General features: G+C 46.5%; 2 protein-coding genes across 2 annotated transcripts in view; one reads left to right on the forward strand and one right to left on the reverse strand.

The window, feature by feature from the left end:
* Positions 1 to 4,431, reverse strand: part of BHLHE41 (basic helix-loop-helix family member e41) — a 13,183-nt gene extending 8,752 nt beyond the window's left edge. The window contains exons 1-3 of the mRNA XM_058189627.1: positions 4,295 to 4,431; positions 3,313 to 3,379; positions 2,627 to 2,734 (exon numbers count right to left, since the gene is read on the reverse strand). Of these exons, the coding sequence (XP_058045610.1) occupies positions 2,627 to 2,734; positions 3,313 to 3,379; positions 4,295 to 4,359 (240 nt within the window). The 5' untranslated portion in view covers positions 4,360 to 4,431. The remainder of the gene's footprint in view (positions 1 to 2,626; positions 2,735 to 3,312; positions 3,380 to 4,294) is intronic.
* Positions 4,432 to 13,998: 9,567 nt separating this feature from the next.
* Positions 13,999 to 24,552, forward strand: SSPN (sarcospan). Its single transcript, XM_058189633.1, has 3 exons — positions 13,999 to 14,429; positions 18,758 to 18,844; positions 22,581 to 24,552. The coding sequence occupies exons 1-3, from the start codon at positions 14,139 to 14,141 to the stop codon at positions 22,944 to 22,946; spliced, it is 744 nt and encodes a 247-aa protein (XP_058045616.1). The 5' UTR covers positions 13,999 to 14,138; the 3' UTR covers positions 22,947 to 24,552.
* The last annotated feature ends 209 nt before the right edge of the window (positions 24,553 to 24,761 follow it).

Below are 24,761 nucleotides of genomic sequence, written 5' to 3' on the forward strand. Positions count from 1 at the left end.
AGGCACCAAGCTAGAAACTGGGAGGCGGAGAGTTCTAGTCCTGCTTTAAGCCACAAAGGCAACTGGGTGACCTTGGGCCGGTTGCTCTCTCCCAGCCCTTAAGAAGCAGGGAATGGCAAACCACTTTTGAAGTCTTGCCAAGAAAAATAGCAAACGACACTACTACACACGGACGCAAATTCTCCAGTAATTTGGTTGTTGTTGTTTTTCCCCAATAAGCAAAGAAAGGCACATGGGATGTCACTTCAATTATAGACTATAACCATGATGGCAAACCTATGGTACACGTGCCAGAGGTAGCATGCAAAGCCATGTCTTGCGGGCACGAGTGCCGTTGCCAGCTGTTCATCTGGTTTCCAACTGGTCTTTGTGGGTGCCGGAGCGACGGAAAACAGCCAGAAAACGGCCCCCCAAATGGCCAGAAAACGGCCCCAAAAACAGCCAAAAACAGGCATAAAACAAGCATGGCCAGCTGGTCTTTGGGTTTCCGGTGGTCTGGCGCATGTACATTCACACACACGCGTGTTTTGGTTCAGGCACTTGGTGCCAAAAATGTTTGCCTTCCCTGGATTATAATATATGTAAGTTTTAAATTTTTTTTACAGAGGAAACAGGATTGCTGTACCAGTAGTAGCAGCACGGTCTGCTCCAAAGTAAGTTTAATAATAATATTATTTTATTGTTTTATTTTACTTATTTATCAACGTTACAAATCGTTCTCGACTTACAGCAGAAAATATCATTGCTACCAGCCTGCCTTCCATTGAGGACCCGTATACTGCACGAATCAAGAAGAGGGCCGTGAAAATATTTACAGATCCCTCGCATCCAGGACATAAACTGTTTCAACTCCTACCCTCAAAACGACGCTATAGAGCACTGCACACCAGAACAACTAGACACAAGAACAGTTTTTCCCCGAAGGCCATCACTCTGCTAAACAAATAATTCCATCAACACTGTCAAACTATTTACTAAATCTGCACTACTATTAATCTTCTCATCGTTCCCATCACCAATCTCTTTCCACTTATGACTGTATGACTATAACTTGTTGCTGGCAATCCTTATGATTTATATTGATATATTGACCATCAATTGTGTTGTAAATGTTGTACCTTGATGAAGGTATCTTTTCTTTTATGTACACTGAGAGCATATGCACCAAAGAGCAATTCCTTGTGTGTCCAATCACACTTGGCCAATAAAAATTCTATTCTATTCTATTCTATTCTATTCTATTCTATTCTATTCTATTCTATTCTATTCTATTCTAATCTTTTCTTTTATGTACACTGAGAGCAGATGCAAATTCCTTGTGTGTCCAATCACACTTGGCCAATAAAGAATTCTATTCTATTCTATTCTATTCTATTCTATTCTATTCTATTCTATTCTATTCTATTCTAATCTAATCTAATCTAATCTTTTCTTTTATGTACACTGAGAGCATATGCACCAAAGAGCAATTCCTTGTGTGTCCAATCACACTTGGCCAACAAAAATTCTATTCTATTCTATTCTATTCTATTCTATTCTATTCTAATCTTTTCTTTTATGTACACTGAGAGCAGATGCAAATTCCTTGTGTGTCCAATCACACTTGGCCAATAAAGAATTCTATTCTATTCTATTCTATTCTATTCTATTCAACAGTTCGTTTAGTGACCGTTCAAAGTTACAACAGCCCTGAGAAATATGGCTGATGACTGTTTTTCACCCTTTTGACCGCTGCAGTAGCCTTCCGTGGTCATGGGATTAAAATACTGACTCATATTTATCACGGTCGCAAAAGGGGCTCACGCGATCTCCTTTTACGACCTTCTGACCAGCAGAGTCAATGGGGAGAAGACCGATTCGCTTAACAAACCGGGTGACTAACTTATTCACTGCGGTGATTCACTTAACCACACTGGCAAGAAAAGCCGTAAAATGGGGCCACTTAACAAACGTCTCACTTAAGAGCCGTGGTGGCGCAGTGGTTAAGAAGCAGTATTGCAGGCTAACTCTGCCCACTGCCAGAAGTTCGATTCTGACCGGCTGAAGGTTGACTCAACCTTCCATCCTTCGGTAAAATGAGGACCCAGATTGTTGGGGGCAAGAAGCTGAGTCTGTAAACCGCTTAGAGACGGCTGTAAGGCACTGTGAAGCAGTGCTACTGCTATTCCTCCCTCCCTCATGCCCTCTCTCCCTTCCTTCCTTCCTTCCTTCCCTTCCTTCCTTCCTTCCTTCCTTCCCTTTCTTCCTTCCCTCCCTCCCTCCCTCCCTCTTTTCTTCCTTCCTCTCTTATTCCCTTTCTCATTCTCCTTCCTGCTGGTGCAGTGATTAGAATGCAGTATGGCAGGCAAACTCTGCCCACTGCCAGCAATTCGATCCTGACCTGGTTCAAGGTTGACTCAGCCTTCCATCCTTCCGAGGTCGGTAAAACGAGGAGGACTTAGATCACGGAGGACAAGAGGCTGACTCTGTAAACTGCTTAGAGAAGGCTGTAAAAGCGGTATATAAGTCGTAAATGCTATTGCTATTAACAACATACATTTGGGGTTCCACGGCAGGTCGTAAGCCGAGAACTGCCTGCCTGTCATTGGGACTCAGATAAGGACCGAGCGAGAGGAAGAAACCTTACTGTGAGTTTGAGATGTTCGGGGAGCAAATCCTTCAACTGAGCGATGCATTCGTTGATCCGGTCTCGTCTTTTCTTCTCGATCAGCCGGTGGGGCAGTTTGTAGGTTTCCTAATCCGAAGGCAAAAGAGAAAGATTATTTGATTTGAAAATGATTTTTTATTTCCGGGGCTGGGGGGGGGGAATTAAGTTTTGCAGATTCCAATGTTCATAATTCGGGAAATAAAGTCCCAAATAGGAACGAATCACTCTGTTTTTGTATTATTATTATTATTATTATTATTATTATTATTATTATTATTATTATTATTATTATTATTATTATTATTATTATTATATAAAATGACAGTATACACAGCAAATAAGCTACCTATGCTGAATTTCGTATCACAGATCTATTATTATTATTATTATTATTATTATTATTATTATTATTATTATTATTATTATTATTATTATTATTATTATTATTATTACATAAAATGACAGTATACACAGCAAATGAGCTAACTATGCTGGATTTCGTATCACAGATTTATTATTATTATTATTATTATTATTATTATTATTATTATTATTATTATTATTATTATTATTATTATTATTATTATTATTATTATTATTATTATTCAAAAAGAAGTTACTGGAAGTGGGTGGGAAAAGAGCTTGGAAAACCGGAGTCTTTTTACCTTGCTCTCATCCCGCTTCATGCTTCTCCTGGAGCGGCACATCACGGGCGAAGGAGAATAATCCAGGCTGCAGAAGGAAGGGAAAAGGAGAGGGGGGGGGGAAGAGGTGAAGAAGAAGTCTCGGGGGGAGAGGGGGGGAAGCTCGGGCATTCCGTCCACCCACCCACTCCCACCCGGCGGGATCGCCCAGTCAGGCGGCAGAGGGACACGTGCGCTTCCCGAGGATGCCCGGAGCCCAAGAGGCGCAGAGACGATCCCTGGCGCGCGGGAGGAGCAGGAAGGCACGCGAGGGGCACGTGCGCGCCCGCACAAGCTGACACAGCTACAGACAGATCAATTTAGAGGGAGGGGGAGGGAGGGGGGAAGAGAGAGAGGGAGAGAGGGAGGGAGCGAGCTTTGCAATGCTGGGGGTCCCTATAAAATCATTTATCATATTACCTTCCTCCTCCCTGCGAACCCCACTCCCTTCCAACCCTGATGATGTTACCTAGTTTGAGTCATGAAATGTCTACAAGAAAATAACTACGATAAGTCCCCCCCCATCCTCCTCCTCCTCCTCTTCCTCCTTTTCCTCCACCTCCCTCCAAATCCCACTCCCTCCCTCCTAGTACTGATGGTGTTACCTAGCTGGATCATGAAACGTCCCCAAGAAAACAACCAAGTTCAGAGAGTACCAAGGACCCCACACTCCTCCTCCTCCTCCTCCTCTCTGCAATTCCATCTCCCTTCTAGCACTGATGATGTTACCTAGTTGGGTCATGAAACGTCTGCAAGAAAACCACCAGGCTCAGAGAGCACCAAGGACCCCACAGTCCTCCTCCTCCTCCCCCCTGCAAACCCCACTCCCTCGAAGCACTGATGGTGTTACCTAGTGTGAGTCATGAAACGTCTGCAAAAAATCAACCAAGTTGAGAGAGTACCAAGGACTTTCCCCCTCCCAATCCTCCTCCTCCTCCTCCTCCCCCCACCACAGAAGCCCTACCCTCTGATGTCCCGAAACTGCTCTAAATCCGGCCTCCCTTGCAGCGGAGGGGTCTCTTCATCCATGCCGGCCCAGGTGGTCTCCTGCCGGCCAGCTGAAGCTGGGGACGCTGGCCAGGCAACTCGGTGGCCCGTAGATACGACTGGCCGTTCTTTTTGTTTTTGTTTTCCTTCCCCTTCTCCGAGCGTTTGTGGCGGGTGGGCAGGGGCTGGAAACAGCTGGAAGGTCGCCTTTCCTCCCTTCTCTCTCTCTGTCTCTTTCTTTTCTTCTCTCTCTCCTCTCTCTCTCTTCCTCCTCCTCCCCCCTGCAAACCCCACTCCCTCGAAGCACTGATGGTGTTACCTAGTGTGAGTCATGAAACGTCTGCAAAAAATCAACCAAGTTGAGAGAGTACCAAGGACTTTCCCCCTCCCAATCCTCCTCCTCCTCCTCCTCCCCCCACCACAGAAGCCCTACCCTCTGATGTCCCGAAACTGCTCTAAATCCGGCCTCCCTTGCAGCGGAGGGGTCTCTTCATCCATGCCGGCCCAGGTGGTCTCCTGCCGGCCAGCTGAAGAAGCTGGGGACGCTGGCCAGGCAACTCGGTGGCCCGTAGATACGACTGGCCGTTCTTTTTGTTTTTTGTTTTCCTTCCCCCTTCTCCGAGCGTTTGTGGCGGGTGGGCAGGGGCTGGAAACGGCTGGAAGGTCGCCTTTCCCCTCCCGCTTCTCTCTCTCTGTCTCTTTCTTTTCTTCTCTCTCTTCCTCCCTCTCTCTCTTTCCTTCTCCCTCCCCCCTCTTTTTCTTTCGTTCCCTTTCTCTCTCTCTCTTTCCTTCTCCTTTTCTCTCTCTCTTTCTCTCTCCTTCTCTCCCTCTCTTTCCTTCTCTCTCTCTCCCCCTCTATTTCTTTCTTTCCTTCTATCTCTCTCTCTCTTTTCTTCTCCCTTCTCTCTCTCTCTTTCTTTCCTTCTCCCCCCCCCTCTCTTTTTCTCTATCTGTCTGCACCCCCCCTTCCTTGCCACCGCGACAGCCCCCGGGTCCCCCGTCTGCTCAGGCGCTCGCCCGCAGGGCACACGCGTTGCCAGCCAGCCCAGCAGCCGCGGCTCACGTGCGGAACGTACCGTGCAAACTCGGGGCTGGGGGGGGGAGAAAGGGGGGGGGTCAGGGACGCCGGGAGGCGGGGACAGCTGGCCAGGCAACCGGAACGGATGGAGGAGAAGTGGGGGGGAGGGAAGAGAACGGGGACAAGTTAGCCAAGCTGTCACCTTCAACTCCCCCCCCCACGAGAAGGCGCGGGGGGCGGAGGAAGGGAAGGAAGGGGTCCCGGGTGGTCCCGGGCAAACATTGCCCCTTCCACCTAGTCAAGGACAGCTGATAAACGTAGTGGACTTTTTTTGGGGGGAGCTGCGCCCGGTGGCGCGGGTCTTCCGCGTGCCCACGCAGGGGGTGAATGACTGGATCAAAGCCGGGAAGAGAGATCGCGGGCGGATGGAAATTGGGTGGGTGGGCTTCTGGCTGGCTTCCCGGGAACGGAGGGGAAGGGCTCAAGGTCCGGCCAAAATCCCACGAAGAGGGGACGCTTCGATGGGAAGGAAATCTCCGCGGAGGGAGCGGGAATCCCCCTCTGCGGTTAAGCCCGCAATGCGGGGCTCCCCTCTGTCCGCCAGACCCCCAGATCCAAAGAGAGCCAACGCGGCCGTTTGGCTGGCTGGCTGTTAGGGGCATCGCTGGGGCACCTGTCCGCGAACGGTTGCGTCTTAGGGGGGGTTTGTTGCAAAATTATCTAGGGAGATTTATTGCAAAAGGGCTTATTAGCCCCCTTCCCTCTCATTCCAGACAGGCCCCCTCCTCCTCCCCCCCCTTGTCCCAGACTGGCTTCCCTGGCGGGGACATCCCCCACTCCTCCCCCATCAAACTGGTCTGCAGCTTCAGGCGGCCCTTGAAAAATGAATCGGAAAGGTGGCACGGAGGTGTGTGGCGGGGGGGGGGGGCCCTGCAGTGCCAACCTTAGCTCGCCGGCTTTGCCCGACTCAGGTTGGGCGGGGGGGGGGGCTCGCTCCCTTCCCTGCTGTTGCCTCCAGGTCGTGCGGCGGAGGGGTGGGGACTGTGTGAAGGGGCTTTGCCCAGCCAGGCGCCCCCCCCCATGCGCCTTGCGCCCCCCTCCCACTCCGGGAGAGTGGCATTTTGGCATCCTTTAAAAAAAAAGGGAAAGGAAGGAAGGAAGGAAGGAAGAAAGAAAGAAAGAAAGAAAGAAAGAAAGAAAGAAAGAAAGAAAGAAAGAAAGAAAGAAAGAAAAGGCCGGCGGGAGGGCGGGCGGGAAAGCCCCTCCTCCTTAATCCGTCTCAAGCTGGTACGAGCACAAGGCCAGGCAACGTGAGCTGTCCCGTGCCACCGCCGGGAGATTAAGGGCTGCTGCGCGCGGGGAAGCGACTTGCCGGCTGCAAGGACTTTCTGCTTGGTGACAGACCTGGGAAGCCGGCCAGGACAGCCAAGGGCCTCCCTTCCCCCCCCCTCCCCCGTCCACCAAACCCAGCAGGGGAGGGGAAGTGGAGAATGGGCCAGGGAGTAGGCTGCTGGGAAAGGGCAGAGCTAGAACTGAAGGATTTTGGAGAGGGGTGTGTGTGTCTTCTGATGGTTTCTATCTCTGTGTAGAAAGGCCAGGAGCTCTGCCCATAGAATCACAGAATGACAAAGAAGCCGGAAGGGACCTTGGAGGTCATCTAGCCCAACCCCCTGCTGGAGCAGGAGACCCTTACAGAATCGTGGCTCAGAGAGGCAGGAGAGGACAACCAAGGGCCTCCCTCTCCTCCCCTCTTCCACCAAACCAAGCAGGGGAGGAGAAGTGGAGGATGGGCCAGGGAGTAGGCTGCTGGGAAAGGGCAGAGCTAGAACAGATGGATTTTGGAGAGAGGGAGGTGGGGGGATGTCTTCTGACGGTTTCTATTTTCGGGGGTTCTCGAAAGGCCTTGGAGGTCATCTAGTCCACCTAGAAAGGCCTTGGAGGTCATCTAGTCGAAAGGCCTTGGAGGTCATCTAGTCCAACCCCCTGCTGGAGCAGGAGACCCTTACAGAATCGTGGCCCAGAGAGGCAGGCGAGGACAACCAAGGGCCTCCCACCCCTCCCCTCTTCCACCAAACCAAGCAGGGGAGGGGAAGTGGAGGATAGGCCAGGGAGTAGGCTGCTGGGAAAGGGCAGAGCTAGAACTTTGGAGAAAGGGAGTGGCGGGGCCTTCCTCTGGGTGGCTTCTATCTCCAGGGGCCGGGGTTTCTCTGCGTAGAAAGGCCAGGCGCTCTGCACATGCTCAGAGACAGGTGAGGTCTGTCATTTAAGGCCGCGCGATCTCCAACCCTTCCAGCTCAAGGGCTTAGATGAGGTTGGTGGGGGCGGGGGAGGGAGAGAGGATGTTTTCTCGTGCTCCCACTCGCCTACCACTTCCGCGGCCCAGTTCGGAACCGGTTGCAGCCCGGCACTGCCGTCTGGGAATTGGGGATCCCTGATTTAAGGGTACTGGGCTTTTTTACGTTTCCAGAGGTGTCAAGGGATGACTGAAATGTCTGAAATGGTATAGCAACTCCTCCTTGAGCAGGGGGCTGGACTAGAAGACCTCCACGGTCCCTTCCAGCTCTATTCTACTTCAGCTTTAATTGCAATAATACTAGAGCAACTAATAGAATTAAACTTAATGTCAACCGCTTTAATCTAGATTGCAGAAAATATGACTTCTGTAACAGAATCATCAGTGCTTGGAATACTTTACCTGACTCTGTGGTCTCTTCTCATAATCCTAAAAGCTTCAACCAAAAACTTTCCACTATTGACCTCACCCCATTCCTAAGAGGACCATAAGGGGCGTGCATAAGCGCACAAACGTGCCTACCGTTCCTGTCCTATTGTTTTTCTTTTCTTCTTCCTATATATATATGTGCTTATACCTCCTAATATTTACTCATATATGTGTTTATATGCTATATAATCTTTTTGTATGATACCTACATATATTGTTGTGACAAAATAAATAAATAAATGATTCAGCGCTCCTTGGAGATTGTCCTTGTCCTCCCCACTCCAGGTTGCCAACCTGTTTGCATCTTGCACTCGCTAGCCCCTCTCCCCCACCTGTGCTTCGTTATTTATTTATTTTATTTATTTAATCATATTTATATACCGCCCTATCTCCCGAAGGACTCAGGGCGGTTCACAGGCGCTTAAAAACATATAAATACAGAATAAAAACAATTAAAAAACTTATTTTAAAGCCCGTTAATTAAAATATACAAATAAAACCCAATTAAAACCCAGAAATTTAAAATCTAGCTCAGTCCTGCACAATTAAATAAGTATGTTTTAAGCCCGCGGCGGAAGGTCCGAAGGTCCGGAAGCTGACAGAGTCCGGGGGGTAGTTCGTTCCAAAGGGTGGGAGCCCCCACAGAGAAGGCCCTTCCCCTGGGCGTCGCCAAACGACATTGCCTCGCTGACGGCACCCTGAGGAGTCCCTCTCTGTGAGAGCGCACGGGTCGGTGAGAGGTATTCGGTAGCAGTAGGCGGTCCCGTAAATAACCCGGCCCAATGCCATGGAGCGCTTTAAAGGTGGTCACCAGAACCTTGAAGCGCACCCGGAAGGCCACAGGTAGCCAGTGCAGTCTGCGCAGGATAGGTGTCATATGGGAGCCACGGGGGGCTCCATCTATCACCCGCGCAGCTGCATTCTGGACTAACTGCAGCCTCCGGATGCCCTTCAAGGGGAGCCCCATGTAGAGAGCATTGCAGTAATCCAGACGAGACGTCACGAGTGCGTGAGTGACCGTGCATAGGGCATCCCGGTCCAGAAAGGGGCGCAACTGGCGTACCAGGCGCACCTGGTAGAACGCTCTCCTGGAGACGGCCATCAAATGGTCTTCTAGAGACAGCCGTTCGTCCAGGAGGACGCCTAAGTTGCGGACCCTCTCCATCGGGGCCAATGACTCGCCACCGATGGTCAGCCGCGGATTAAGCTGACTGTACCGGGATGCCGGCATCCACAGCCACTCTGTCTTGGCGGGATTGAGCTTGAGCCTGTTTCTCCCCATCCAGACCCGTACGGCCTCCAGACACCGGGACAGCACTTCGATAGCTTCGTTGGGGTGGTCCGGTGTAGAAAAGTACAGCTGGGTGTCATCCGCATACAGCTGGTACTTCACACCGAAACCACTGATGATCTCACCCAGCGGCTTCATGTAGATATTAAACAGAAGGGGCGAGAGGATCGACCCCTGCGGCACCCCACAAGTGAGGCGCCTCGGAGCCGACCTCTGCCCCCCTGTCAACACCGTCTGCAACCGGTCGGAGAGATAGGAGGAGAACCACCGATAAACGGTGCCTCCCACTCCCAATCCCTCCAACCGGCGCAGCAGGATACCATGGTCGATGGTATCGAAAGCCGCTGAGAGGTCTAATAGGACCAGGGCAGAGGAGCAACCTCTATCCCTGGCCCTCCAGAGATCATCCACCAACGCGACCAAAGCCGTCTCCGTGCTGTAACCGGGCCGGAAACCGGACTGGAACGGGTCTAGTTGTCCCACCCCATAAGCCAACTCCGTCATTGTGGGGGGTTTGCTCATGTTGACCTAGGCATCGCTTCACTCCTAACTCTGCATTTTGGGTTGAGGGGCAGGGATTCCCGCAAGTCATCGGATCAACGCAGAGGTTCGGGGAAGTTGAACCTGAGCCCCTGGGCCAGGGCTGGTCAAAAAAGTCAAGATGGCAGCTGGGATATAACAATTGAATTGACACCCACGGTTTCTGAACATTCAAGCCACGTCTCCAGTAGTGGGTCTCAGCCGGTTCTGTCCGGTTCGGGCAAACCGGTATAATGGTGACTTTTGGAGGCTCCGCCTACCCGCCCGGATGTAATGCGCCTCCTCTGAGCATGCGCAGAAGGCCCTGCGCTTGCAGAGAGGAGGGGCGTGCTTACGACCGCTACTGAATCCAAAACTTCCATCTCTAAGCGAGACATTAGCTAAGCGAGCTTTTCTCTTTTTTTTCTTATTTCACGACCTTTCCGGCCACAGTCGTTAAGTGAGCCACCCGTTGTTAAGCGAATCTGGCCTCCCCATTGATTCTGCTGAGGATCACGAGACCACAGGACACTGCAGCCGTCATAAATGTGAGTCGGATGCCAAGCCTCTGGATTTTGATCGCGCGACTGCGGGGCCGCTGTAAAGGTCATAAGTGTGAAAAACAGTCATAAGTCCCTTTTTTTCAGTGCCGTTGTAACCTTGAACAGCCTCTAAATGAACTGCTGTAAACCGAGGAACTCTCTCGTACTGTGATACGAGTCGCCTCTTCGACAAGGGGAATAGACTAAATAAAATAACTGGCTACGTAAAATAATTATATTTCTCTCCCATCGCTGGAGGCCTTCGAGAAGAAATTGGACTGCCCTTTGTCAGAAATGGTGTAGGATCTCCGCTTGGGTGGGTGGGGGTTGGACTAGATGACCTACAAGGTCCCTTCCAACTCTGTTAATCTGTTTATATCTACCTGTATATTTCCGATGCTTACTTCACGATCCTGCGAATTTATTCCTGCGATCAACTGACGGTTTCACATTTATCCCGTATTTAGCAACAGTTCTGAGGATACCGCATTATGACACATCCTTACATAATGGCACTTCTGTTCATTAACAATCTTTTTTTTTTTTTTAAAGTAGTGTAATTGTAAAACATTATGGGTTAGCTTGAAGAAAAAGGCCCGAATCCCAGCAAAACTGCCATGTTTTAATGAGGTGTTTTCATTATTAAGGAGAAAACTTTTCGTAACCTTGGTTTAAATTTGTCACCAATAGCCATTTAACTGGTATTCAGTTTCATGCATGCTTTTTTATTCACATTTATTCACTGGAAGCTTTCAAGAATCCAGGGTTGACTCAGCCTTCCATCCTTTATAAGGTAGGTAAAATGAGGACCCAAATTGTTGGAGGGCAATAAGTTGACTTTGTATATAGTATACAAATGGGATGAAGACTATTGCCTGACATAGTGTAAGCCGCCCTGAGTCTTCGGAGAAGGGCGGGATATAAATGCAAATAAAAATAAAAATATAAAAAAGAAGAGATGGGATGGCCATCTGTCAGAAATGGTATAGAGTCTCCTCTACTTGGGTAGGGGGGGTGGGTTGGTCTAGATGACCTACAAGATCCCTTCCAGCTCCATTAATCTGTTAAAAACAAACTTACTTGCGCAATTCAGCCAATGAGGTTGAAATCATCGTCACAAGTATTAATATATAAATTAATAGACGCCGAAGCTGATTAAGGTATTAATATAATGTATAGGTAATCCTTGATTTATGACCGCAATTGAGCCGAACATTTCCGTTGCTAAATGAGACACTTGTTAAGTGAGCCTTGTCTCATTTTACGACGTTTCTTGCCACTGCTGTTAAGTGAATCACTGCAGCCCTCTTCACTTTGCTGGTCAGAAGATCGCCAAAGGGAACACGTGACCCAAAGGACATTGCATCCGTCATAACTATGAGCCAGTCGCTAACCACCCAAATTTTGATACCGTTGGGTTGCTGCAATAGTCGTAAAGTGTGAACAACGGTCATAAGTCATGCTTTTCAGTGCCGTCCTAACTTCAAGCGGTCACTAAGTGAACTCTTGTAAATTGATGACTACCTGTATTTTAATTCCAAGCGTAGAATGTACGGTCTGATTCTTATACATTCATCTTGCTTTTTCTTTTTAGGAAAAAAAATTATAACTATATATCTTGGTGTGTCTCAAATTTGGCAGCTAGCTTTATTGAAGATGTTTAGCTTCTCATCCAAGAAGCTTCTTCAGCTCTGACTGGATGGTGGGGAAAGGGAAGGATTTATATTCCTTGCAGGCAGCTGATCATTTGCATCCTTTTAGAGGGTCTGCAATTTGGGTCTCTAAAAACATGAAAATGACCAGCTGTCTGCAAGGAGTATCAATCCTTCCGTTGCCCACTATTCTGTCAGAGCTGAAGAAGCTTCTTGGATGAGAAGAGAAACGTCTTCAAAGGGAAACCAGAAAGTCCAATTGCCTCTTGAAAAAAACACCTTTGGGACAACCATGACCTGGAGGGCAGAGAATCTCTACAAACCTCAAAGGTTGTTTGATGTTAGATAACCAAAGTTGACACCAAGAAACATTTTTCGTGATCAAGGGATCGGATCCTGCCATCCTTCTGTAACTTTGATCCTTTTCACTTTAGAGAGCGTCAGAAGCGATCTAATCGATTCGTACGGCCACTGGATTAAAAAAAGTTTCCCTACATTCCAGCATAACGAATGGATGTTATAAAACCTCATCCCCGTTTTGAAAGAGAGGCAAGTTAAGTCGAAGCAAAACAGAAGGTCATGTGTTTAAAATACAAAGTGAAATATAGCATAACTACGTTAGCTAAACAAATAGAATAGAATAAGGAGAGGAGGACGGAAAGAAGAGGTAGTAGGAGAAGAATGATAGAAGTAGGAGCAAAAGGAATAGAATAGAATAGAACAAAATGCAGAATAGATTAGAATAGAACAGAAAATAGAATAGAATAGGAGAGGAGAGGAGAGGAGAGGAGAGGAGAGGAGAGGAGGAGGAGGAGGAGGAGGAGAATGAGAGAAGTAGGAGCAAAAGGAATAGAATAGAATAGAATAGAATAGAATAGAATAGAATAGAATAGAAGAAATTGCAGAATAGAACAGAACAGAACAGAAAATAGAATAGAATAGAATAGAATAGAATAGAATAGAATAGAATAGAATAGAATAGAATAGAATAGAACAGAACAGAACAGAACAAAATGCAGAATAGAATAGAACAGAAAATAGACTAGAATAGAACAAAATGCAGAATAGAATAGAATAGAATAGAATAGAATAGAATAGAATAGAATAAGGAGGAGGAGGAGGGAAAGAAGAGGTAGTAGGAGAAGAATGATAGAAGTAGGAGCAAAAGGAATAGAATAGAATAGAACAAAATGCAGAATAGATTAGAATAGAATAGAACAGAAAATAGAATAGAAGAGGAAAGGAGAGGAGAGAGGAGGAGGAGAGGAGGAGGAAAGAAGAGGTAGTAGGAGAAGAATGATGAAGTAGGAGCAAAAGCAATAGAATAGAATAGAATAGAATAGAATAGAATAGAATAGAATAGAATAGAATAGAAGAAATTGCAGAACAGAACAGAACAGAACAGAAAATAGAATAGAATAGAATAGAATAGAATAGAATAGAATAGAATAGAATAGAACAGAACAGAACAAAATGCAGAATAGAATAGAACAGAAAATAGACTAGAATAGAACAAAATGCAGAATAGAATAGAATAGAATAGAATAGAATAGAATAGAATAGAATAGAATAGAATAAGGAGGAGGACGAGGAGAGAAAGAAGAGGTAGTAGGAGAAGAATGAGAGAAGTAGGAGCAAAAGGAATAGAATAGAACACAAAATAGAATAGAATAGAATAGAATAGAATAACAGAGTTGGAAGGGACCTTGGAGGTCTTCTAGTCCAACCCCCTGCTCAGGCAGGAAGCCTTACACCTGCCCCTCCGTAACGCGCGTTCTCACGGGCAAAAGCCCTGCCCGGCTTCCCCAAAGAAGCCCGCTGACCAACGCCCCAGCCCAGCCGGGAGAGAGCCGCGCCTGTCGGCCGTCCCTCCGTTACCCCCCTCGACACCCCACCCCACCCCCCACCCATCCCCCCCTTCGCTCACCGTCTATATGTGGCGTTGGGAAACCGTGACGGCCCCTCCGAAGGTTTCCCATATTTGTTCAAAAGGCGAGCAGCGGAGCGGAGGCTGCCCGGGAGGGCGATCGCGGAGCCTCGGAGGGGGTTGAAGCGCGTCTCTTTGCGGGTCGTGGGAATGGGGTCCAAGACGAAAGAAGCGGCCAAAGCCCCTGGCCAAGAGCCCAGGGTCGCCTCTGGCAAGGAGACCCCCGCAGCCCCTTTGGAGAAGAAGAAGAGCCGCCCGGGGGACGATGCCAAAGCGGGCAAGGATGAAGACGTTCACACGTGCTGCGGTTGCCGGTTCCCGTTGCTGGTGGCTTTGCTGCAGCTGGTCCTGGGCGTCTCCATCACCGTCCTGGCCTTCCTGATGGCCGAGTTCAGCCCTTCGCTGCTGCTGCGGGAGACTCCATATTGGGCTGGAGCGCTTGTAAGTATTCCCGGGCTGGGTCTGGGGAGGCGAGGCGGGTGGGGCGGGATGGAGCCTCCGCTGCCCTCCGTGCTAACTGAACGTCTGCATGCGCTACTCGGCTGCCCGAGGAAGAAGTGCTGGTGGGCTGGGGAAGCTCTAATGGAAGCTGCTTCGGAAATGAGAGGAGGTGGGTGGGTTCAGATTAACAGAGTTGGAAGGGAACCTTGAAGGTCATCCAGTCCAACCCCTTGCCCAAGCAGGAAACCCTACCTATATCTGCCTCTAACCTAGGATCGAACTCACAACCTCCTGATTGTGAGGCAAGAGCTCCAACCTCCTGGGGGGGGGGAATCTCTGAGCATGGGGGGTGTGTGTTCTTGCAGACGTCTCATGACCCAACGGGGTAACATCATCAGTGTTGGAAGGGAGAGGTGTGTGGAGAGGAGGAGGAGGGGGAGGATTGTGGGGTCCTTGGTGGTCTCTGGACATGGGGGTGTTCTTGCAGACATTTCATGACCCAACTAGGTAATGTCATCAGTGCTGGGAAGGGTGTGTGGAGAGGAGGAGAACTGTGGGATCCTTGGTGCTCTCTGAATTTAGTTGTTTTCTTGATGATGTTTCATTACCAAACTAGGGAACATCATCAGTGCTAAAAGAAAGTGGGAATTGTGGGCAGGGGTTGAGGAGGAGGAGGAGGAGGAGGAGGAGGAGGAGGAGGAGGAGGAGGAGGAGGAGGAGGAGGAGGAGGAGGAGGAGGAGGAAGGGACTGTGGGGTCCTTGGTGCCCCTGTGACTTGGATGTTTACTTGCAGAATAGTTCTTATCCAACTAGACAATCAGTGCTAGAAGCAAACCCTACTCCCTTCTATCATTGATAATGTTACCTAGTTTGGTAACGAAACATCTGCAAGAAAACTACCAAACTCAAAAAGCACCAAGGAGCCCTCAGTCCTCCTCCTCCGCTTCCTCCTCCTCCTCCTCCTTTCTTCTACCACTGAAGATGTTCCTTAGTTGGGTTATGAGACATCTGCAAGAAAACCACCAAGGTCAGAGAGCACCAGGGCCCCACAGTTCAACCCTGAGCCACAAATACTCTCTTCTTTTGGAAAGAGAAGATATTTTCTTGCTTGTTCCACCTTAACAGACCTTTGCGCAGCTGGCTTAGTTGGAAAGGGAAGGGGTCTCTCTTTTGTGCCAGCCTGCCTACCATAGCCCACAGGCCCATCAAATGGATTCCAGGATGAATTTTAAAGTTGAGATTCTGGAATTAAGGCTGGGATCGAAAACAGGGGAGTCGCTGGGTTTTCCTGGCTCCTAAATTCTTCACTTTGGCGCCCAACGCTTTGGCGTTGGCCAAGTTGTGAAAGGACTTGTACCAGGGGTGAAATCCAGCAGGTTCTGATAGGTTCTGGAGAACCAGTAGCAGAAATTTTGAGTAGTTCAGAGAATCAGTCGCAAAATTTGAGTATATCAGAGAATCAGTAGCAAAATTTTGAGTCGTTCACAGAACCGGCAAATACCACCTCTGGCTGGTCCCAGAGTGGGGTGGGAATGGAGATTTTGCAGTATCCTTCCCTCAAGAGTGGGGTGGGAATGGGGATTTTGCAATATCCTTCCCCTTCCATGCCCACCAAGCCACACCACACCCATCAAGCCATGCCCATAGAACCCATAGTAAAAAAATTTGAATTCCACCCCTGACCTGTATGCCCAAAGCAGGCCTGGGAATTAGAGGAGACCCCCCCCAATTGGAAAAACACCACCTTGGGGGGCCTGGTGGCCTACGTAGGCAGTCAATAAGGACTGTGTGGAAACACGATCCCTCTCCCCCAGTAGATTCCAGCACGAGTCTCAAGCTTACTCAGGTCTGAGAACTGACTGATGTGTTGTAAATACCGAGGGGGCGGCACGTATGTGGAGTGTAACTTGAGCAGGTTTGCTATATATATATATATATATATATAATTGATACACCCCAGACTTGCGTTCATCTGGGGATTATACACTTCTTTGCTGACACGTGTGACTGCGTCTGGTTTTAAACCCAGCGGGTCCCCGTACCACCCATATTTTATTTGTTTTTTAACGGTAAATATCGCAGTTCTGGTCCACAACCTATGGTGGGCTGTGTTTGTTATTGTTAGCTAGAGCAGAGATCTTCAAACTTGGCCGCTTTAAGACTTGTGGACTTCAACTCCCAGAATTCTCCAGCCAGCCAGCTATCTATCTATCTATCTATCTATCTATCTATCTATCTATCTATCTATCTATCTATCTATCTATCTATCTATCTATCTATCTATTTCTATCTCTAGCTATCTATTATATATCTTCTCATCTATAGCTATCTGTCTGTATCAATTATATCTATCTATCATCTATCAATCATCTATCTATCTATCTATCTATCTATAGCTATCATCTATCTATCTATCTATTTCTATCTCTAGCTATCTATTATATATCTTCTCATCTATAGCTATCTGTCTGTATCAATTATATCTATCTATCATCTATCAATCATCTATCTATCTATCTATCTATCTATAGCTATCATCTCTCATCTATCTATCTATCTATCTATCTATCTATCTATCTATCTATCTATCTATCTATCTATCTATCTATCTATCTATCTATCTATCATCTATCTATCTATCTATCTATCTATCTATCTATCTATCTATCTCTCTAGCTATCTATTATATATCTTCTCATCTATAGCTATCTCTGTATCAATTATATCTATCTATCTATCTATCTATCTATCTATCTATCTATCTATCTATCTATCTATCTATCTATTTCTATCTCTAGCTATCTATTATATATCTTCTCATCTATAGCTATCTGTCTGTTATCAATTATATCTATCTATCATCTATCAATCTATCTATCATCTCTATCATCTATCTCTCTCTCATCTATCAATCTATCATATATCTATCTATCTATCTATCTATCTATCTATCTATCTATCTATCTATCATCTATTTATTTATCATCTATCTATCTATCTATCTATCTATCTATCTATCTATCTATCTATCTATCTATCTATCTTCTGTCTATCTGTCTGTCTATCCTCTTTCTCTCTCATCTCTCTCTCATCTATTTATTTCTCATCCATCCATCCATCCATCCATCCATCCATCCATCCATCCATCCATCCATCCATCCATCCATCCACGTATCTTTCTTCCTTTCTTTCAGTGCCCTTAGCTTTCTCCTTTCACCACCATGTGAAATTCACAGTCCATTTCGTCTGCCATAAAAGGTTTTGTGAAACTTTTTTCCACTTCTTAAGCAAGGGAAGTTGGCCAGTGATGACAAACTATGAACAATCACCCAGAAATTTTGTCGGTTGTTGCTAAGGAGTGACTTTATCCTCCGAGTGGTTGTTGAGACACAATGCCTGAGGAGTGGAAAGGGAAGGGCGAATGTGCTGCTGTCGATCCCACACTAAAGAAAAGATCCAGGAAAAAGAGACAGCAACTAAAATGAACTAAACTTTAACTACAAACGTTCTAATTGAGGCCGATATGATCGATGTAAATAAATATGAATAATAATATACAATTAATTCAATTGTTAACCCCATCATGAAATTAAGCAATGCAGCAACTGATACGTATGTTTTTCTAAAATAGATAACAAACTCATACGACGGAACTTTTCCTTAAAATTCAGAGGGGAACTTTCTTTCCACTGACGTAGTATTTTATTCCAGCATCTGTAAAGCCAAATAAGTGAGATAGTATAAATTATAGGAACTATATTTCACATGTTTTAACATCAGGAGCCATTCATTCTTCAAAATGGTATATTTCAATTTTCCCCACCCCCACCTTTCCAAGGGTCAAGTATAAAAGTGAAACAGATTTAATTTCACATTTTCATACCTTTCAAAATTAAATTGTTGGCTTCTTTTTCCACGGCCAATTGTCTTTTCAAAAACTAGAATTGCAGGTGCCTTTAAAACTGCAAAAATGCGGCCAAGCCTGTACTGAAGATAAGTCAAATTTGAGACCAAAAATCTCTCTTGAGTTTTTAAAACTATCCGTTAAAAGCCAGCTGCTTTAAGTATTAAGGAGAGAAGCAACGGAGAACTAAGGAGAACTTTCCTGACAGTGAGAACAATTAATCAGTGGAACTACTTGCCTCCAGAAGTTGCCAAGGTTGGAGACCCCTGAACTATATGACCTCCATGGTCCCTTCCAATTTGGTTATTCTGTTAACAACTATCTGACCTTCTAAATTGATAACGGAGGGTTTGGGTCCAGCCAGGTCTTCTTCTTGGTCTCCTCCGATTTTAAATTTCCATGTCTTCATCTTTCTTCTCTCCAGGTTTGTCTGGTGGCTATCATTGGGTTTGTGATGCTTTGTATTTCTTACCAGCCGGATGAGAAAACTTGCATTCAGTTCTTCATCAAGGTATGTTGTGTTTTATTTTCTTTTATTTGGACCAGAAAGAATTAGTCAGCGAAAACAAGGTTAGAAGAGAAGATTCCAGAATTTAAGAGTGGGGATCATGGCCACTGAAGTGGTAGGATTGAACGGATGTTTTTGTGTGTGCCTGTGTGTGTTGTATCTAACATAACATAACATCAGAGTTGGAAGGGATCTTGGAGGCCTTCTAGTCCAACCCCCTGCCCAGGCAGGAAACCCTACACCATCTCAGTCAGATGGTTATCCAACATTTTCTTAAAAATTTCCAGTGTTGGAGCATTCACAACTTCTGGAGGCAAGTCATTCCACTTATTAATTGTTCTAACTGTCAGGAAATTTCTCCTTAGTTCTAAGTTGCTTCTTTCCTTAATCAGTTTCCGCCCATTGCTTCTTGTTCTACCCTCAGGCTTTGGAGAACAGCTTGACTCCCTCTTCTCTGTGGCAACCCCTGAGATATTGGAACACTGCTATCATGTCTCCCCTGCTCCTTCTTTTCATTAAGCTATGGATAGATAAAAATGGTAGCTTCCTTCCTTCCTCCTTGATCAGTTTCCACCCATTGCTTCTTGTCCTGCCCTCAGGTGCTTTGGAGAATAGCTTGACTCCCTCTTCTTTGTGGCAACCCCTGAGATATTGGAACACTGCTATCATGTCTCCCCCAGTCCTTCTTTTCATTAAGCTATGGATAGATAAAAATGGTAGCTTCCTTCCTTCCTTCTTGATGAGTTTCCACCCGTCGCTTCTTGTTCTACCCTCAGTTGCTTTGGAGAACAGCCCGACTCCCTCTTCTTTGTGGCAGCCCCTGAGATATTGGAAGACTGCTATCATGTCTCCCCTAGTCCTTCTTTTTGTTAAACTAGACATACCCAGTTCCTGCAACCGTTCTTCATATGTTTTATCCTCCAGTCCCCTTAAAAACAATGAACGTTAAAAGCACAGGCAGTTTCAGCCATTGTTGCAGTTGCCATCTTGAACTTCTGAGCAGATCCCATGGACCTTCCTGTTCCCATTATTCCTTGGTTGTTGTTTTCCTATAGATATTTAGGTAAAAATGTAGATTCAATATATCATAACATAACATAATAACAGAGTTGGAAGGGACCTTGGAGGTCTTCTAGTCTAACCCCCTGCTTAAGCAGGAAACCCTACACCATTTCAGACAAATGGCTATCCAACATTTTCTTAAAAATGGGCCTCTGGTGGCTCATCAGGCTAATGCAGCCTGTTATTAACAGCAACTGCCTGCAATATTGCAGGTTCAAGTCCCACCAGGCCCAAGGTTGACTCAGCCTTCCATCCTTTATAAGGTAGGTAAAATGAGGACCCAGATTGTTGGGGGCCAATAAGTTGACTTTGTATATAGTATACAAATGGATGAAGACTATTGCTTGACATAGTGTAAGCCGCCCTGGGTCTTTGGAGAAGGGCGGGATATAAATGCAAATAAAAAAAAAAATTCCAGTGTTGGAGCATTCACAACTTCTGCAGGCAAGTTGTTCCACTTATTGATTGTTCTAACTGTCAGGAAATTTCTCCTTAGTTTTAAGTTGCTTCTCTCCTTGATTAGTTTCCATCTGTTGCTTCTTGTTCTACCCTCAGGTGCTTTGGAGAATAGCTTGACTCCCTCTTTTTTGTGGCAGCCCCTGAGATATTGGAAGACTCCTATCATGTCTCCCTTAGTCCTTCTTTTTATTAAACTAGGCATACCCAGTTCCTGCAACCGTTCTTCATATGTTTTAGCCTCCCCTAATCATCTTTGTTGCTCTTCTCTGAACTCTTTCTAGAGTCTCAACATCTCTTTTACATCGTGGCGACCAAAACTGAATGCCGTATTCCAAGTGTGGCCTTACCAAGGCCTTATAAAGTGGTATGAACACTTCACGTGATCTTGATTCTATCCCTCTGTTTATGCAGCCCAGAACTGTGTTGGCTTTTTTGGCAGCTGCTGCACACTTGCTGGCTCATATCTAAATGGCTGTCCACTAGGACTCCAAGATCCCTCTCACAGTTACTACTACTGAGCAAGGTACCACATATACGGTACCTGTATCAACCAACCAGAACCAAAATTTCAAAACTAACATTTCTGATTGTTTAAATGTTTTCAGAACCACCTGGTTTCTATTAGTAACTACTTATGATTGTGGCGTTTTCTTAACAAAAGTCTCCTCCTCCTCCTCCTCTTCCTCCTCCTCCTCCAAACTTACTCCCTTCTAGCACTGAGGATGTTACTTAGTTGGATAAGGAGACATCTTCAAGAAAACAACCAAGCTCAGAGAATGGCAAGGGTCCCACAATCCTCCTCCTCCTCCTCCTCCTCCTCCTCCTCCTCCTCCTCCTCCTCCTCCTCCTCCTCCTCCTCCTCCTCCTCCTCCTCCTCCTCTTTCTCCATTCCATTAGATGACTGTGAGAAAAACAGTGTTAAATAATTGGCTGGGGCTTCAGCTTGTATCTTATAGCAGATTCTGTTTGTAATAAATAAAGGAACTGAAATTAGAATATCCAACACCTTAGTTTAATTGCTGGAAGTGTTTGAATAAACAAAAATTTCCCTATTCATATAATCCACTATACCTGAAAGCAGGCACCGAATCTGATTTTATTGGACCCCTGAGACCAACAACAACAACAACAACAACAACAACAACAACAAATAGACACTCCTTTGACTCACCTAGTGAGAATGTGGAGAAGGGAGCAAGGGGTATTTTTGTGTTCAGGAGAGGACAGGGCAAGCTAGATTGAGCCAAATCTGAAGATCCTGATTTGGACACAAGCAGAGGGTAGAAGATAAATAGACCAGGTCTGGCGTCCAGGAATACAAGAATATCACAGAAAATTAATACTTGTTACGGATACCCTCCTGCCTCCCAATCCACAACAGAAGCTGCTGTTTTAAAATACGCTGCATTCAACTGTGCATGTAAATGTATGTACCCATGTGTATAATTTTGATCGATAAGAACACCTTAATTTAAAAAGCAAACACTGGGCGGTGCTTATTTATTTATTGAATGTATTGGCCGCCCATCTTATCACGAGATAACATTGGGAGGCTTAAAATATATAATTAAAATGTGTGCAATTCTTAGAAATTCTCCTTTCCTTCTCCATCTCTCTCTCCCTTTCCTTCTCCTTCTCTTTCTTCCTCTTCCTTTCTCCACTCCACTCCACTCCACTCCACTCCACTCCACTCCATTCCATTCCACTCCTCTCCTCTCCTCTCCTCTCCTCTCCTCTCCTCTCCTCTCCTCTCCTCTCCTCTCCTCTCCTCTCCTCTCTTCTCTTCTCTTCTCTTCTCTTCTCTTCTCTTCTCTTCCTCTCCTCCCTCCCTCTCCTCTCTTCTCCTCCTCTCCTCTTTCGTTCTTCTCTTACTCCTCTCCTCTCCTCTCCTTCTTCTCTTATTCCTCTCCTCCTCCTTCTCTTACTTTTCTCCCCTCCTCTCTCCTCTCCTTCTTCTCTTACTCCTCTCCTCTCCAGTCTCCTCTCATTGTTCTCTTACCTTTCTCCTCTTCTCTCTCCTCTCCTTCTTCTCTTACTCCTCTCCTCCTCTTATTTTTCTCCTCTTCTCTCTCCCCTCTTTCTTCTCTTACTCCTGTCCAGCTGGGTCAAAATACTTCAAAACTTTGCATATACTTGGAGGCAGCTGGGAATGGCAATCTTCACCAACTGTAGAACACACATGCCCTATATTAAGATGGTTCCTCTCCTTCTGCCACAGGTTGCCTATTTCCTCCTGAGCGCGCTGAGTCTGAATGTCTGCGTGCTGGCCATGGCTTTCGCTGCGTATTGCTACGCCCAGATACTCCAGTTTACCTGCGAGCCCATCTCGGAGTCGGTTTGCCACTGCAAACTGGACACGGCAGATCCCCTGAGCCGGACCTTCACCTACCAGAGTGACTGCAGTTTCATCACCAACACCTTCTACCTCTTCCTGCTGATCCAGTTCCTCCTCAACCTCCTGGCAGCCGTCGTGGGATTTGCGGCCTGCTTCGTCATGTGGAAGGATCGCTACCAAGTCTTCTACGTGGGCACCCGGGTGCAGCCACACGCCGTGGCGGGAGGGAGGCCCCAATCCAAAGTATAGGTGGGACGAGGAGAAGGCCTCACGAGAAGCCACCAAAATAACGTCTTTGTCCAAAAGTAGCGACTCTTCCCGAAACCCGAGGAGAGACGTGCGGGCGCATCCGTTCACATACATCCGAAGAACTACAGGATGGCGCATTTCTAACGACAATGGTCTGTCAAACCCTCTTGGTCGAGAACCCTTCCAACGTGCCTCCAAATAACGCATCCTGCATTTGGTGCTAGTTGCAGGAAGTGTGTGAGCATTTCCCGGAAGAGAAGACACGGAAATGGAGACCTCCTCTTGCACATTCCCACTTCTCGGAATTTGGGGTGGTTAGTCTGCCAACGTTCCAATTTTGGGTGCGGATAGAACTGAATCGGGGTTATTATCAGGGGTGAAATGCTCCCAGTTCGGACCGGATCACCCGATCCGGTAGCGATGGTAGTGGGTGGTTCGGAGAACTGATAGCAAAAATCCCTGCCCCCCCACATGCCCAGCTGAGCCACGCGATCATCAGAGGTTTTTTTTTTTTACTTTTAAAAGCATTTTTTCTTCGGTTGAAAAAATGCTTTTAAAAGTAAAAAAAAAAAACCTCTGATGATCGCACGGCTCAACTGGGATCATCAGAATCTTTTAAAAGCATTTTTTCTACAACTTCTTCGGCCAAAGAGGTTGTAGAACAAATGTTTTTAAAAGGCTCCTCTGACGATCCCAGCTGAGTTGCCTGATTCGTCAGAGGCTTTTTTTTCCTTTTAAAGGCAAAAAAAAAAATGTTTTTAAAAGAAAAGCCTCTGACGATCAGGCAACTCAGCTGGGATCGTCAGAGGAGCCTTTTAAAAGCATTTTTTTACAACATCTTCGGCCGAAGAGGTTGTAGAAAAAATGCTCTTAAAAGTAAAAAAAAAAAAAAAGTTGGCCACACCCACCCAGTCACATTACCCTCCCCCACCAAGCCACGCCCACAGAACCGGTAGTAACAAATTTTACATTTCACCAGTGGTTATTATGTTTTAATCTAGGAGTCTCCATACTTGACAACTTTAAGAGCGGTGAACTTCAAACTCTCAGAATTCCCCATGCTGGCTAGGGAATTCTGGGAGTTGAAGTCCACAAATCTAAAAACTGCCAAATCTGGAGAGCCCCGTTTCAGTCCATGGCATTTCCTTCTAGGGAAGAGCAAGTAGCTCACAAATGTGGCCGGTACGACACTAAATGAAGCGTTAATGGGGACCAAGGGCAAGTAGATGCAGAAAAAAAAACACAGGTAATCCTCGATTTATGATCATTGAGCCCCAAATTTACGATGCTAAGCGAGACATTTGTTCAGTGAGTTTTACCCCATCTTAAGACCTTCTTTGCCACAGTTGTGCATGTGTTTTGCTCTCTCGTGCTCATGTGCCCGGCCTCGAAAACGTGCCTAAATAGGACGTCACAGAGCCGGCCTGCGATCTCCGCTAGCAGTTTTCCCGAACCAGTACGAACCGGCTGAATTACCACCTCTGCCTCACCCTCTGTTGAGTTAGAGTTAGGTTGAATCCTCTCTCGGACCGAAGGGATGAGACCACCGATCTCCAGCCTACAACACATCTCCTTTTAGCAGTTCCAAGAAGGTTCCACACACTCATTGGCACCACTCAGGTGGCCCTGAGGACACAGATAGACCTCCAGGTGGCCTCAACGGATCTTTAAATCAGGGATCTTCAACCTTGGCAACTTTAAGCCTGGCGGACTGCAACTCCCAGAATTCTGGGAGTTGACGTCCACCAGGCTTAAAGTTGCCAAGGTTGAAGACCCCTGCTCTAAATTAAAAGACCTCCATAGCCCCTTCCAGTT

Source organism: Ahaetulla prasina, chromosome 7 (assembly GCF_028640845.1).
Source record: "Ahaetulla prasina isolate Xishuangbanna chromosome 7, ASM2864084v1, whole genome shotgun sequence".
NCBI classification, from domain to species: domain Eukaryota; kingdom Metazoa; phylum Chordata; class Lepidosauria; order Squamata; family Colubridae; genus Ahaetulla; species Ahaetulla prasina.